The sequence below is a fragment of the Acomys russatus genome, chromosome 5 (genome assembly GCF_903995435.1).
Source record: "Acomys russatus chromosome 5, mAcoRus1.1, whole genome shotgun sequence".
Taxonomy (NCBI): domain Eukaryota; kingdom Metazoa; phylum Chordata; class Mammalia; order Rodentia; family Muridae; genus Acomys; species Acomys russatus.
The window spans coordinates 60038515-60053924 of NC_067141.1; the positions used below are offsets into that span (position 1 = coordinate 60038515).

General features: G+C 39.2%; 1 protein-coding gene across 1 annotated transcript in view; it reads right to left on the reverse strand.

Annotated features, from left to right (window-relative positions):
• Positions 1–8164: 8164 nt before the first annotated feature.
• Tm9sf3 (transmembrane 9 superfamily member 3) overlaps positions 8165–15410 on the reverse strand; it is a 47223-nt gene continuing 39977 nt past the window's right edge. The window contains exons 11-15 of the mRNA XM_051146540.1: positions 13566–13634; positions 11785–11931; positions 11066–11149; positions 10869–10945; positions 8165–8699 (exon numbers count right to left, since the gene is read on the reverse strand). Of these exons, the coding sequence (XP_051002497.1) occupies positions 8632–8699; positions 10869–10945; positions 11066–11149; positions 11785–11931; positions 13566–13634 (445 nt within the window). The 3' untranslated portion in view covers positions 8165–8631. The remainder of the gene's footprint in view (positions 8700–10868; positions 10946–11065; positions 11150–11784; positions 11932–13565; positions 13635–15410) is intronic.

Here is a 15410-nt window from a genome sequence, read left to right on the forward strand (position 1 = left end):
CCCTGGGGGGCGCGCCCACCTAGGCAAATACACCCGTGTACTGACACTGACAGGTAAGCAGCACTGCTCAACACTGAGGCGCTCTATCATGTTCTAATAACTAATTTTACAACTCCCGGATGCATGCGTGGCACGCGTGGCAGGACACAGGACCATCAGCCTGGTGGGAATTGTCCTGTCCACGTCGCTGCCAACTTTGTGCTTTCAGAATTCATTTCTCTATAGGATGCAGTGTTTCTCTCACATCCCTCATCAAAGGAAACATATTTGAGGAGTAGGATTCTCTTTCTTCTCTCAAAAGCCCCAGCAAACTCACCCGCAGCACCCATCAAACTCCCAAGTTGTGCTTGAGACACTTAAGGATACAATGTAGGACACACTTGCCTCTGGATGACCTTATCCTTCAGTAAGCCAGTCCCAGTTCAGGATGCTTTTGAGAGTCAGACTCACAAACGAACAGCACTGTGTTATTTAAAGTTACAGACATACCAAGCAAGCATTGCCATTAGTCTGATAAAATAAAAATGAGTGATTCAAGTCTGGTTATTCTTCTGCCAGTAAAAACCATGCACCCAAATTACTTAGGGGTAATCAGAAACTCACTTCTGTGATGTAAAAATTGTCAGAACCAATCCACTTTGACATACATTATTACTGCAAGGTTTTTGTTTTTCAAAGATCTTTTTATATAAGTAAATTGCCCTAGTCAATGTACAGATTTGTGAGTGAATCACATCCAGATTTTAAAATAAAAAAAAAAAAAATACTAACTGCAAGAAGAAACATGGACTGAGCTTGTCTTTGAGATTTGTTACCACATGGCTTCAGAGCTGCTAAATGACAAAGCAGTTACTAGGTCCAAAGCTGGGCTTTAGACCAGATCCCACATTTCTCACACTATGATCATCTGTCTCCTCTATTAACAATTCCGTCAAACCAGGAAAGGTAGTGATTAACCACCAGAAGGATGCTACATGGAGTATTTTATTTTGTCCTGATTCTCTCTCTCTCTCTCTCTCTCTCTCTCTCTCCTCTTCTCTCTCTCTCTCTCTCTCTCTCTCTCTCCTCTCTCTCCTCTCTCTCGCTTCTCTCTCTCTCCTCTCTCTCTCTCTCTCTCTCTCACACACACACACACACACACACACACACACACACACCAGAGGCTGACCCTGTTGTCAAATGAGCTCATAGAAGTAACAGGCAGGTTGGGCAAGATCTGTTAGGAACTGGCAGGTGAGAGGAGGGGGCTTGGTGGGAATAGCTGGCACCACCAAATGGCAAGAAAGGCCAAGTGGCTGCTAAAGTAGCCAAAAGTGTAGGAGGTTAAATGGCATTTCTGCTTGACTGCTGGAAGGAGTCAAACCCAACGCCACTGTTCCCTAAATGCACCCCAGTGAAGGTCACCACCTGTCATAGACAAGTCCACGAAGTCGACATCTAAAGGGCTAACAAACTTCTGTGACACTTCCAGGCTTCCAGATGGCGCTATGAAAACAGCCAATTGGCTTCCTCGTTAACAGAGAATTCTGGAAAACAGACATTAGAGGTTGGTCTTTGGCATACACAGAAGTTGGAGCTTTTATTGCCTCTAATCACCACCTGGTGGGTTAGCTGCCAGCCTTTTCATCAATACCCTTTATCCAAATATTTGGAAGTCCCACTTTCATAGAGAGGCAAGCAGCACAGCTTTGTGTCAGGATTGTTTGGATGTTTCTTTGGCTACCAACCAAAGCTTATGCAGCAAATATCTGGGTTCGTTCAGATGGGAACGGCTGAAGAGGAATGTTCAATACTCTCCTCATCACTTCTACAGCTCCATTAGTTTCATAGCAAGCTAATTTGGACTTAATTCCCCCCCTTTTTGAGACAGTTTCTGTCTATATAGCTCTGGCTGTCCTGAAACTCACTACAGAGAGCAGGTTTATCCTCCTGCCTCTACTTCTCAAGTGCCTGCACTAAAGGCAGCACACAGGATTTCCTCTTTTGAGACAGGCTCTTGCTCTATTATATCGCCCAAAGTAGCCTTAAACTTGTGGTAATCCTCCTGTCTCAGTTTCTAAGCGATGAAATTATAGGCCTGTACCATCACATTCTGTGCAGCTAAATTTTAAGAGTGCATTTAAAACCTAAATCCAGGGTTGGCTGGAGAGGTGGCTCCCCAGCAAGAGGTTGTGCAAGAGGATTCTGGGTTACTGTTCAACTCCTATGTGGTGGCTCACTACTATCTGGTCTGTAGTCCTTTTGGTTTCCTTTGGTACCAGGCACACACAAGCAGCGCACAGGCATACATGCAGGTACAACAGCTGTACGCACTAAACAAACCAACCTCATGAAAAAAGTGGAGGCCAATTTAGAACAGGCTTTCCGACCTGATCTGTTCACTTAGTTAAAATTGCCCTGCTTATGTGCGTTACCTCTTCAGTGTCTCTGGTCCTGTGGGAAAGAAGTGGTCTCTTTCTTACGCCTGTGCCCTGCCCAGCTTGTCACATCTACATTCCTTCGTCCAAATGCATCAGGTTATTTTGCAGCTGCTCAAACCCCTTCAGATCTACTTTCAGCCTCCTTTGCTTCCCCCCCTGGGCCAGGTTCCCAGCCATCCTTACCTTCAGCAGTGAGCCTTGGTGCCCTTCTGGCTCATTCCTTCCTTTTTATACCTTTGAGGTGATACACTGAGTTCTCTGAAGAAGGTATTTAATTACTGTTACAATTGGCAAGCTCTGTAAAACCATCTTAAGGTAGCACCCTAGGCCCTCCATCACCTTCAGCCCGCCCTTTAGTCTTCACATATCCTAAACTCTAACCACCTTCCACTTCTACTCGTGTCTTCTTCAACATCTACAATCATCCTAACAGGCTCTGGCCTCTTCGCATTTCCATGTCTCCTCCCGGAAGTCTTGCGTGGCCACAGCAGCCCTGCATCCTTTCACCGGCATCCATTACAGTCACATCTGAAGTGCTCACACTCTTCAGATCTGCCTTAAAGCTAACTTCAGATGACCTGACTAAACTAAGCCCAACCTGAATTACCTGTCTCTGTAGACTCCCAGAACTTCATGGTTAGCTCTGTAGTAATAATGAGTAAGTTAACAAAAATCAGCCAGTTACAATGCTCCTCCAAGTCTTTTTTTTTTTTTTTTTTTTTAACTTCAAAACCCTGTTCATGTTTAGGAAACCTTGAAAGTGAAAAATCACTTCAAGTAATTTACAGACCCCACTTGACTGAATGTAGGCCTCCATTTGTTATAAATTACGCTGAGTAGTTCACTTCACTCTGAAATCAAGATGCTGGGTATGTAACAGCAGACTTCCTCTTATGGCATAGAATCTTTGCCTAGTTTTCCAACCAGACACGGTAAAAAGTCAGCCTAAACCTACACTAACCAAACTAGATGGCTAACAGGTATTGCCGCATGGAGGTGTTGAGCAGGGAAACTAACTAGTTAAATGAGGCAAAGAGGCGGATTAGGATCTTAAAAACTGGTTGAAAGTGATGATGAAAACCAAAAAGCACAAAGAGGACTGGAGAAGTCAACCAGACCTCAGCACAGCATAGCAATCAGTGCCCTCCATTTGTGTATGTAGCTGTTGTGCAGGCTGGACAGGTGACATCTGCACTCCATAGTGACAACAATGACGACAACAAGCACCAATTCTGTGCTTCTAGACTCAAAGCGCCTTGAGCAGCTGCCTTAGCATCTCATGTATCCTACTAGCTTCACAGGATGTTGAGAGGACCCCTGCGAAATTACCTGGAAAAAGCAACAAATTCTAGACAAAGCCAGTGTGTTGCCAAGCACAGGACTGATAGGCAGAGAAAAAGAGTTCAAACCTTACTTATAAAGAAAAGACAGCCGGGTATGTTGGTGCACACCTTTAATCTCAGCACTCCGGAGGCAGAGGCAAGCAGATCATTGTGAGTTAGAGGCCAGCCTGGTCTACAAAGTGATTCCAGGACAGCCAAGGCTACACAGAGAAACCCTGTCTCGAAAAACCCAAAACCCACCCCCTAAAAACAAACAAACAAAAAACCCAAGAAAAGTCAAAAGAACAAGAAAAAAATAAACCAGCTTTTAAAAGACATCTTTTCCGCTTTTCTGTATATTGTTTTGTGCCCCCCCGCCCCCCAAATACAAAAGGGGCAGGCATGGAGATTAACCCTGAGATGATAAATCATTAATTTCAGGAGTCAATAAACTCAGGCCTGCTGTCCACGTCTGCAGCAGTGTCACAACACGGCCATGCTCTAGAGTTGGAACACAGACCGGTTAGTCTCTAACATAAACTTATGTCTTATCTAACCCTGGTAACTGCTGAGTCCTGAGTTACCTAATTAGAATGAATGCTATCAATCATATCTTGGCAGGCAGGCCAATAATAACAGGTAATTTTCCCATCATGCTTTGGTTCACCTGTTTCACAAAGGAAAAAAAAGCAAACATCCAAGGGAAGTACATTTAATTTTTTATTACTTTTTAAAAAATAATCCAACTTCAAATAAATTAACAGACTAGATTAGAACCTCAGTTGTATCTGATACAGTGTATGCTGGATTTCTATAACTAAAAAGCCAGTTGGAATATGGCCTACACAAACCCAGAGTGTATAGAAAATGGAGGTGCTATGGGCATCCATCATGTCTCCCCACCTGCTGACTGTCCTTGGGGATTTGCAGGTTCAAGGTAAGCACAGCTGAGAAGCGTGAATGAGACTGCTTACAGGAAAACCCCCCACTGTTCTTCAGGGAGCCTTCTCCTCCTTACAGTCAGCGCCTACTTAAAGCACATATAGACTTTTCACACAGCCTAAACTGACAAGGTGGGGGTGCGCACAAACCCACCAGAACTGCACTCAGCCTCTTATGGCAACTGTGAAATAACTGTTTTACCTTTTACCTGCACACGTTAAACCAGGAAACGGTCAGGCACTTCCCCGCATCTGGACTGTACGTCATACAGAACGTCTGCCGTCCTCTGTTCCACCCTTCCTGTGAATCTAGTCTAGTCCTAACCACTCTTACAAACCACCCTCCTGCATTTCACTCCTCTCATCTAACCCTGACTGCTGGAACACAGCTCAACTGCTGACTTTACACGGCAACAAACACGCGCACCTGTGCTTCTGTGCACCACTCCTCTTGCACGTGCCAGCAAATCAGTAGGATGAAGCACTAAGAGATGCTCAAATCTGAACTTAAAACTCAGATGGAACTGCAGTGTGCAGGTTTCCACAAAAGGCTTTTTTGCCCCTTAGACTTCATGTATAAAAGCCCTTTGATATGTAGCTATTCCTGAACAAATTATGCTAATACATTTTTTTCCTTTTTACATTTGTAAAAATTCATTAAGTTTAAAAATAACATCTGCAAGACATTTGGCATAAAGTGATTAATAAACATGTAGGAAACAAATGTTTTATCAAAATGAGCACAATTTGTGGATAAACCCTTAAATCAAGGACTTTTGGAAGAACTAGAATTTGCAGCAATGAAATTTAGAAAGAGGGCTGCATTATCACCAGTGGAAAACACTCGAGCATACCAGCTGTGAGGTACAGAGAAAAAATGCAGTGATTCTAAGAACATGGGTTTTCCCCACAAACCACCACAGTCTGAGCGCCTACACAATACACTAGCAGACTTCAGCGTCTCCAGCCAGCTCATTTCCACTTTTCCTACTCCTGTACTAGGGAGACCAGTATAAGGATGTCAGTTTCTAATGTGGTTAATTTTCAGGAAACATGCTAAAGATACTAAGTAAATTCTTAGTTTTTGATAGTATTCCAAGTGTCAGCTGACAAACTGAGCATATTAGTAAACCAATACACAGCATTAATGGAGTATAAAAGCCCCACCTTCCAATTAACTTAAGTAATATTCTGCCTGAACTACTCCAACTGAGAATTACGAAGAGCTAAGCCACCTATGACCTGCATCTTTTTCAAGATATATATTATATCACCCCTGTGTAAAGCTATAAACCAATCAATACAAGTCATATTATAAAGGATCTTTGAAGGTAATTTATATTCATTTTAATATATTTGAAAATTACTTTTCATTGCAGACTTCAAAAAACTCTGGAGCTCAGAGCAGAAAAAATAGGTGCACCTAAAACAGCTATGTTCTATGAAAATCCTATACCTTCCTGAGAGACTATGAGAATCAAATATTTTATTAAGACAAAATTTGCTGTCCAATTTATAGATATTCTATTAGACAGAAAAAGTATTATTTCATTTTTAGAGATAGAATGTCATACAGCACAAGATAGTCTTGAACTCACTATGTAGCTGAGGGTAACTTTGCACTTCTGATCCTCCTGTCTCTACTTGGTGAAAGCTAGGACTGCAAACATGCCCCATCACAGTTTATACAGTGTGGGGGAATCAAACCAGGGCTTTGTGTAAGCTAGGCAAGCACTCTATAAACTGAGCTACTATGCCAGCATGTAGACTAAGTGTTCTTACACAAAAAATACATGTTTAAAAGTTATGTGAAATAAACAAATAGTGCCTTTTAGTTTTAGATGATAAGGGCAAGTGAGAAAGAGGAAATGCAGCAATCAGCAGGTGACACCAAACATAACATTCTGGCTTGAAGATGCCTGACCATAGCTTTATTCATATTGCTTATAGCTCACTTAAGGTTAAGAATCCGAAGGCCACACCTAAAGATGTCACATGCCTCAGCTTAAGACACAGTGCATTCATTTATAAAAATAACTCATGTAACTATGAATGTTTCACATTAAGGTTAATACAGATGATCTGAGTCCTTCTAAAAACACCAATACACAGTATAGTTCTGGGTATCTGCAGAGCAAACTACTGAATTAGAAACTGAGTGGTTCTAGGAAAACTTCATAATATGGGCAGATCCAAAAAATACATGTGCACATAAAATAATTTGAGATTACTGTAGCCTTCATTTGTTCACCCACTAAATGAGCTGACACTGTTATCTTAGCCACTTGTATTCCCTTCTATTTTACATGGCACAGCAATCCAATGAATATTTAGATTTATATGACACAATTTCATATCATTCACTTTGTAACTTTATATGGCCAGGCTTCCAGACTTTGTTGTTCTTTCTTGAAACAGGGTCTCACAGAGTAGCACAAAACTCACAGAGTGACCAGTAACTCACCCTCTAGCCCAGTTCTCAAATTCATTACCACTTTCTGTCTTAGTTTTCCTGGTGCTGGGATTATAGGCATAAATTATCATACCTGGCTCTGTGTCCAGGATTTTAAAGTGTAGGTCCTCTGTATTTGAAAAGTATGTTTTTATTCTATTTTTTTTTAAATGGCATTCTGTAGTTCCCTTTTGAACAGGTATCTTCAAATTATAAACACATCTACTGTCACAAAACAATTTGGTCAGGAAATTTTATTTGAACATTCTAAAGCAATAATGCTTTAGATGTTACTTAAATGTCCCAGACAGGATTAACAAAATTAAATGTTTCTAAATTACAAATTTAGCTCCAGTAGGAGTTTCATAAAAGAAGAAAACAACCCCCTCCCAAAAGAAGTATGACACACACATTTTGAAGAAATCCCAATGTTTCATGCAATGGTAGGCAAGAAGATGTAAAAAGCCACCCAAACCCATACATTTCTACACCAATCATCATCCCAAAAAGGTCCTCCAGTCAATCTGTACATCCAAATGCATCCAGGAACCTACACCTACACGACATTATTAATGTTATATACATTTATTGCCCCCCTTGTTTTTTTAATAATTTCTTATGTAAAGCCTTCATTGAAACCCAAAAAAAGATGTAAGACTAACTGGGGGGTTGGGGGGAGATAATCACTTTAGACATTTAGTTAAAATGTAATTTATCTAAATCTCCAAATGTTTAATAAAAACACGTTTCTTCTCCATTTAACACTTTGCTTGCCAACTGTACAGTAAGCTGCATTACAGAGAGTATGCCTCTAATTTCATACTGTATCTTCTTTGGATGGAATTGCGATAACTGGTTAATTTTAAGATAAATAAAATGAAGTTGATCCAACTAAGACTAAGATGACAGCAGATATATTCCATGCAGAATTCAATGGTTTTCAATTTTGTTTTAAAAAAAAAGATGTAGTCGAATGGAGGGACGACCAAAACAGGTCAAAAAGAAGCCAGGTTCAATATATAAAAGTGTCCCACAATGGCAGTAAAAATAAGAGAAAAGTCATCTTTCTGGAGCATCATCTTTCAATAACATAGAAACGCCAAGTGCCAGGAAGATTTCTACTCATGGAATTTTAGCATCCAAGTTTCCCTCTAGTTATTTTATTGGAACAAATGCTTTAAATAAACTATTTGTCCTCTTCACTGAAGAGAGCTGGTCTATTTCATTTTTAATGAGCTAGTTTGGGGAAGATTAGCCATGTACTGTAGGAATGCCTACTGCATAAAATCCAAGCATTTGCTGTGAACAGTTGGAGAAAGCAGTCAGTAAGAACCTAGGATCAATGGAAATAGATGTTACATTAAGCCATCCATGAGAGACCCACGAAGTACCCAGTGTTAAGCCCAAATCTCTTCTTGCGCTTATTCTTCTTTTCTGTGCAAGTTCCACCCTCATGAAAGAGAAACTGATCCGAAGTTCCAGGCTGTCTCACTTGTCTAGTCAATTTTCACATTAGTATAGATTTTTCGAACAAAGGCACTTGTTCCCATGTAACCGATTGCTCCTGCAAAAATAAAACAACATATTTTGATACAAATACAATGGGACCAGAGCCAGCTATTTATGGACCATGTTCTCTGTTCTAGAGAGTTCTATTCCTTTCTCACAGTGATGTCTTTATGTTAGCATTTCAGAGTAATGTCTCTCTGAATTCATTAAATATTATCATTTAGTTTACAAAGCATCTGTTATAGATGCTAACACACCTAACCTAGTATTTAGACTCAAGTCACAATTATTACTAGTATGGTCAGTAATTGTGGAATTAAAATATAGCTCACAAAAGAGTGACTTGATAATGACAAACCCAGCTCATTAAAGGAATAATACTTTTTTCCCCCCCCACTTTGAAACACAGTCTTGCTATGCAGCCCAGACTGTCTTTGAATTCTGGAACCTTCTGCTTCAGCCTCCTGGGTGCTGGTATTAGAAACGTAAGTGACCATTCATGGCAATATCAATGTTTTCAAAACCATATAGAGCCATAAGAAGTAATCAGGGAAGCTTTGGGAACTAAGAGAAGCATGACACAGTGTTGTTAAAACGCTCAAGAAAGATACTTTCTAGTGTCTCCTTTTTATATTTAAGTTATAAAAGCTGTGTAGTTGGTAGAAAGAAGTACGTTTTTCAGGAAATGAATGGAATGGATAGGTGAGTAGATCAGGAGTTTTAAACTGCTGGTTTCAAAAATAAACTTCAAATGGGGCTCAAAATTTCAGAGAGCAGGGCATGTTGTTAATGAAATAGTTACCTTTGTGTCTAAGAGCACATAGCATATGAAAGTTATTCAATGATTACTTGTTGAATAAGTGAATGAATGACAGATGAATGAATAAACAAACCAAGCAGTCTTTATAGCCAAACAATGGTGTCTTTTGTTTTGTTTTTTGAACTTGAGACCTTTTAGGATAGGTGGTCAATGGCCATTCTTCACTGCATTTATTCCTTAACAATTTTAAATTACATGAATTAATTAATAGTACACACACACACACACACACACACACACACACACAATCAAACTAGTCACTTTTCTAATAGTACTAGGGATTGAACCCAAGGGTTTTTTACATGTTAGACAAGCACTCTGAGCTACACCCCCAACCATGAACCAATGTGCTTTCTCCAAACTGGTAAATCTCAAGGTAACAAAACAGATAAGGAATCTCTGCTATCCAACAGAAAAGGAGTAAGAGTTACAATACTGTAACCACCAATGAGTTACTTAAGGTAGGCAATAACTATGCATAGCTTCTAACTTCACACACACCTCATGCCTCCCAATAAAAATCTACAACCACCTATTGAAGTCTTCTTGGATAAGCACTGAGTATAAGAGGCTATTACAGCTTCAACTACTATTTTATAAGAAGTATGAAGTGGGGGTGGGGACATGGCAAAACACCTCAGAGATACCATCAGCTAAACCCACTGTGGAAAACTAAATAGGTAGGCTGCCCTCACTGCCAGAAACCTGCATTGCCTCTAGATACTGGCTGGTATTGTTAGCCACAGTCTGAGAAACGTCTAAACAGAAATCATTCAGGCAACACTTTACACCTGCTGATATTACAACCTTTCCAATAATTACACGCTTTTAAAAGCCAATTCTCAACTGCACGTGGTGCCACACACACTTGTAATCCTAGCTACTCAGGACGCTGAGGCAGGAGAATCATTTGAGTCTAGAAGTTTAAGAATAGCCTGAGCAACAGAGAAACACAGTATAAATACAAGACAATTCCCAACAGAAAATGACTATAGCAATTCTGTGCTATGTAGCATCATTAGAACGGCTAGAAATTAACCAGGAGATAGATCAGATTTTAAGGAAGAGTCAAAAAGACCAAAGGCTAACTTCTGAATTCATTTTAATATTTCTGATAAATCAAAAGAACAGAATCCCCTAGTTTTTCTTTAATTATTGCTGGGGGTGAGCCATGTGGGCCGCAGCATATGAGCGGAGGTCAGAGGACAACTCTTTGAGTCAGTTCTCTAGTTCCAGCTTTACGTGAGCTCCAAGGATCAAACTCAAGCCTGAGCAGAAAATACTTTTACCTGCTGAATCACTTTGCCAGCCCAGATTTTCTTAATTACTAATTATAGTGTTTTCCTGATTCTGAGATAATAAAATTTTCCTCATGATGTTCCCAGAATTTAAATAAAAACTTACCACACATTATCCCCAAGGCTGTGCTAAATACTGCCATATAGCCAAAGTAAAATGATGTTTGAAATAAGCCATACATCCTGCAAGACAATAAAGTAATATTCAGCACGTACATTTTACCTTCAGTCTAAGGCCTTACACTTTTTTCAAGGACAAGTGGAGTTTCCTAGGTAAGACATGAGAGAAAAAACTCTACTTACTTTGTTTTGAAAAAATAGTAGTAAAAGGAATACATGTAAACATAGATTGCAGTTGATGCAGCAGAGAGAAAACTTGTCCATTGCCTGGAATAAAAACCAAAATTATAAAACATTTTGAAATGAATGGCACTCAACATTATAAGGCAAAGAATTTTTTTAAAAAATATCTTTTAAAATTCTGTATGCTTAAAAACAAATACTTGTAACCTGATGCTTAAATATTAACAGAGAACTAGGAACTAGGAACTCCTGAGTCTGGTCAGATCCTCTAAGTGACTTTAGATACCCTCTCACACCCCCTCTTTCAGACTGATGTTCAAAACAGAGAGATGTCTCCTCACAATGTCAACATAGAGCACTCTGCAGAAATGTTTCAAACAGGACAAAAAAGTTTTGACTGATATGATGCCATTTGCCTATAAATTTTTCATTATATTTACAACTAGAGAAAAAAATATCTCTGCTATCTTTTTTATTCATTCATTTTATTTTTTGAATCAGAGTATCAAGATAATAGGATCCTGGCTGGGTATGGTGACACACACCTTTAATCCCAGCACCGGGAGGCAGAAGCAGGTGGATATCTTTGAATCTGAGGACAGCCTGGTCTATATGGCAAGTTCTAGAATAGCCAAAGCCATAGAATAAAAAGACTCTATCTCAAAATACAAAAAAAAAAAGGGGGGGAGGGGATACAAGCTCCACCCATAAGCACTTACCACCTATAATCCTCTGCATTTAGCAGAAAGTATGTGCACACGATAGTCACACAGACAGTCACAATGCACAGGATGACCAGCACCAGCATCATGAAGCCATAGACATAGTAGATCTTATATGCCCAGAAAGACGTGAAGATGAAATACCTGAGAAGAAGCAATGGACATCCTTGAAGCTTACTCTGCTCTTGCCAGGTCTTCTGTCTCATTTTTATTTCATTTAAAACTTATAATCATCCTTTTTAGTAATTTCCGATAGTTCCTCTGAACTCGTTTATTAAATTCTAGAAATATTTTTGTGAATTTTTTTTTTTTTTTAAAGAGCAAACTCTTTAAAAAGGCATTTTATTACTCTGGAGGAAGAGACAGGCAGATCTCTGAGTTCAAGGCCAGCCTGGTCTATAGAGTGAGTTCTAAGACAGCCAAAGAAACCCTGTCTTTGGCAGGGAATGAGGGAAATCTCCGAGAAAGTGACTACAGTAGAAGCTTAAAGAAGTTACAATGTAGAGACAATGAGAACAGCTCCAATCTACAATTGTAAAATAAAAGTCAATTTCTTCATTCTTCCACTTTTTAAGATGCAACACTACTCAAGTAACATATTTCACATTTTATAAAACATTCTATTAATAGAAAAGTGATGTGATAAACTAAGAATATATAGAATTAGAAAAGAAAAGTCTAGCAAAGATTGACACTGTCTTCAGAGAACAGTGAGGGTAGTAATATTTTTTATGATGATGATGATGAAGAAGAAGAAGAGGAAGAAGAAGAAGAAGAAGAAGAAGAAGAAGAAGAAGAAGAAGAAGAAGAAGAAGAAGAAGAAGAAGAATCCCAAAACTCTTATATCCATTACTTAAATCATCCTTAATTCAGAACAGGGTTATTTAGTTCTTTTTTTAAAAGTAACTCCCGTTTTGTAATTCATTATTCAATCACACATCTTTTCAACAACTGTTTACAGATCCCTTGCTATAGAGTAAGGGGTGACAGGGGAAGGTTTGGAGGAGAGAAGGGAAGGGGGAACTGATGTGATTATATTATAATCTCAAAAAATAAAATTTAAAAACCATTGTATTTACTTATGTATTTATTTTTAAGCAAGTAAGCAGTGAGGATCAGCCCTATAAGGGAAACACCACTGCTCTCTAGATCACTTTCTGTGGGAAAACCCAGTAACAAGACAACCCTGGCTCCTCTGATGTGCACTAGACCTAGCCAGGCAAATGACAAGAGTGGCGCCTCTGCTTTGACTGGTTGAGAAATCGGGAAAGCAGTGAAAACTGGACAAAGGGTGAGGAGTCAATGTAAACTCAGGGAGAGAAAACAACAGAAGCAGAGGAACTGGTTCAGAGTAAAGGAATTCATTAAATTAAATAAGCAAACTAAAACATTGGGGACTGCAGAGATTGCTCAGCACTTAAAGCAGGGGCTACTTTTACAAAGGAATTTGATTCCAGCACCTACAAGGTGGCTCATACCCTCTGTGACTCTAGTTGCAGGGGATCTGACACCCTCTTCTGGCCTCCAGGGGCACCAGGCATGCTTATGGTGCACACATAATGAACGTAGGCAAGCATTCATGCACACAAATCTAATAGACAAAACCAAACACGCATGCATGCACACAGGCACATTTTAAAAAGCTAGAAACCTCAGTATTTCATTATAGCAGTGCAAAACTAACTTCAGAGAGACCACCTTGTCCGATGATTCCATACTAATCTAGCATGCTCTAATTCTTAAATCCTTCAAAATATGAAAACATTGCCAAAACTTACATTTCAATAAAGATTGAGCCAAAAGGTAAAATTCCTCCTAGGCACACAATAACTGCAGGCTCCATGAACCTGGAAAACATTAAAATTAAAAGTATACTTCTAGCAAGATTTCATAATATGTATATATCCCAATAATATGTGATGTTTAATATTTTAAAAATCATGTCATGGATAAAGAGGCATAAAAAGCTTGAGACTTCAAATCAGTCATCAGTTCTATCCAGTACTAAAGCCTGAGTGAAGTATTTGAGGAACACAAATTGTTTCTACTGGCAGAACAAGAAACACAGTAAGTATTTATTCCTAATTTCCCAGTTTTTAGTAACTTCTGAGAACTCTATAAGCATTTACTTAAAGAAGTCCAAAGGGGGAAAAAAAAGAAAACAAAGTCCTGAGACCAGCTTTGCCAGTTCTTTATCCACTTTCTTCGTGGGTCTAATTCTTTTCCAACAAATTAAATAATCAAGGTATTATCAATTCTGATTTACAATTAAGGCAAAGAGAGACTAAGAAATAAAATTCAAACATCATCTCTTCTCCTAGCCAACATTCCCTGAGTGAAATAACTGGTTTCTCTACCCGGAATGCTTTAACTTCATGCTCTCCTTCCAGCAAGCACAGTCGGCTCTTACAGCCTTCCTCTCCACCTCAGAAGACACTACTCTTTCCCCTTCCTCCTACTAACTCCTGAGCACTCTCCATGACAGAACTTACTACACTGCATGTTCACTGTCTACTGACTTATATCAGATGGCACTAATCTGATGCTATTTATCTAGGTAGTGCCAACCCCAGAACAGGATCTGGACAAGCAAAAATACCAAACTATTATCTATGGGGCGTGCACACTTAAGAACAAAACAAAACAAAATGAGAAGACAGAGGGAGAAAAAAAAAATTTTTAAGTCATTTATTATAATCTTCCTTCCTTATTTGAACAGAAAGCCAAGGTCCTGCAGTTAAAATTGATTTATGCCAGGTAACTATCCCATAAAAAAAAAAAAAAACAAACCTAGAACCAGTACTCAGATATGATTAAAGAACAAGAAGGAATGAAGCAACAGCCTTCCAATACCTAAAAGTGACTTATTTCTGGAAGGCGAGGGTGTGTGTTGTCTGCATCTCTTCCTCACTAGCTCTTTTCCCCACAGACCTCTTATGGTTTCTGACCAGACTTTTCCTCTTACCTGTCTCTCCCCAGCAACAAGCTGAACATGAGGACTCTAATGAGCCCTAGTAATCTAATATTGATTTAAAGGAAAAAATGGACCCACAACTCTTCAATCCATAGTTCCTTATAGGCACCAATCTAGCAAAGAAAATACACAGCAGTTCCTAAAATTAGAATAGGTCACCATCCCCTAAATCAAGGCTCTCACACTGTGGGTCATATAGCTGAATATGCAGGCTATGAAAAAATAAGCCAGAGTAAAATGTTTGGGAATACTCAATGACCAAAAATTAATTCGAAATCAAACACATATGGAGCCAAGGTTTCCGTCAGTGCTCAAGCATGTTGCACCGTGGGACTTCACTGAAGCTGTGGTCCTGAACACTACTGGCCTGTTTACTCTTTGATATCATGCAACACTGGCCACTGCTATCTGAAACACAGCTCAGATTCGTGCCTACTGTGTTACAAACTGCAATGTTTACTATTCCTACAAAGTTTACCGCTTATAGAAACAACAAACTATCAAATTAGTACATCTTTGGATTGTTTTGTACTCAAATATTTAATTACCACTGGTCTCAATCTTAATTCATCTCTCAATTGGTGGGTTTATATGGGAATAAATGGGCCAATATTTAGGATATTTGGAAGGAAATTATGAACTAGTAGTT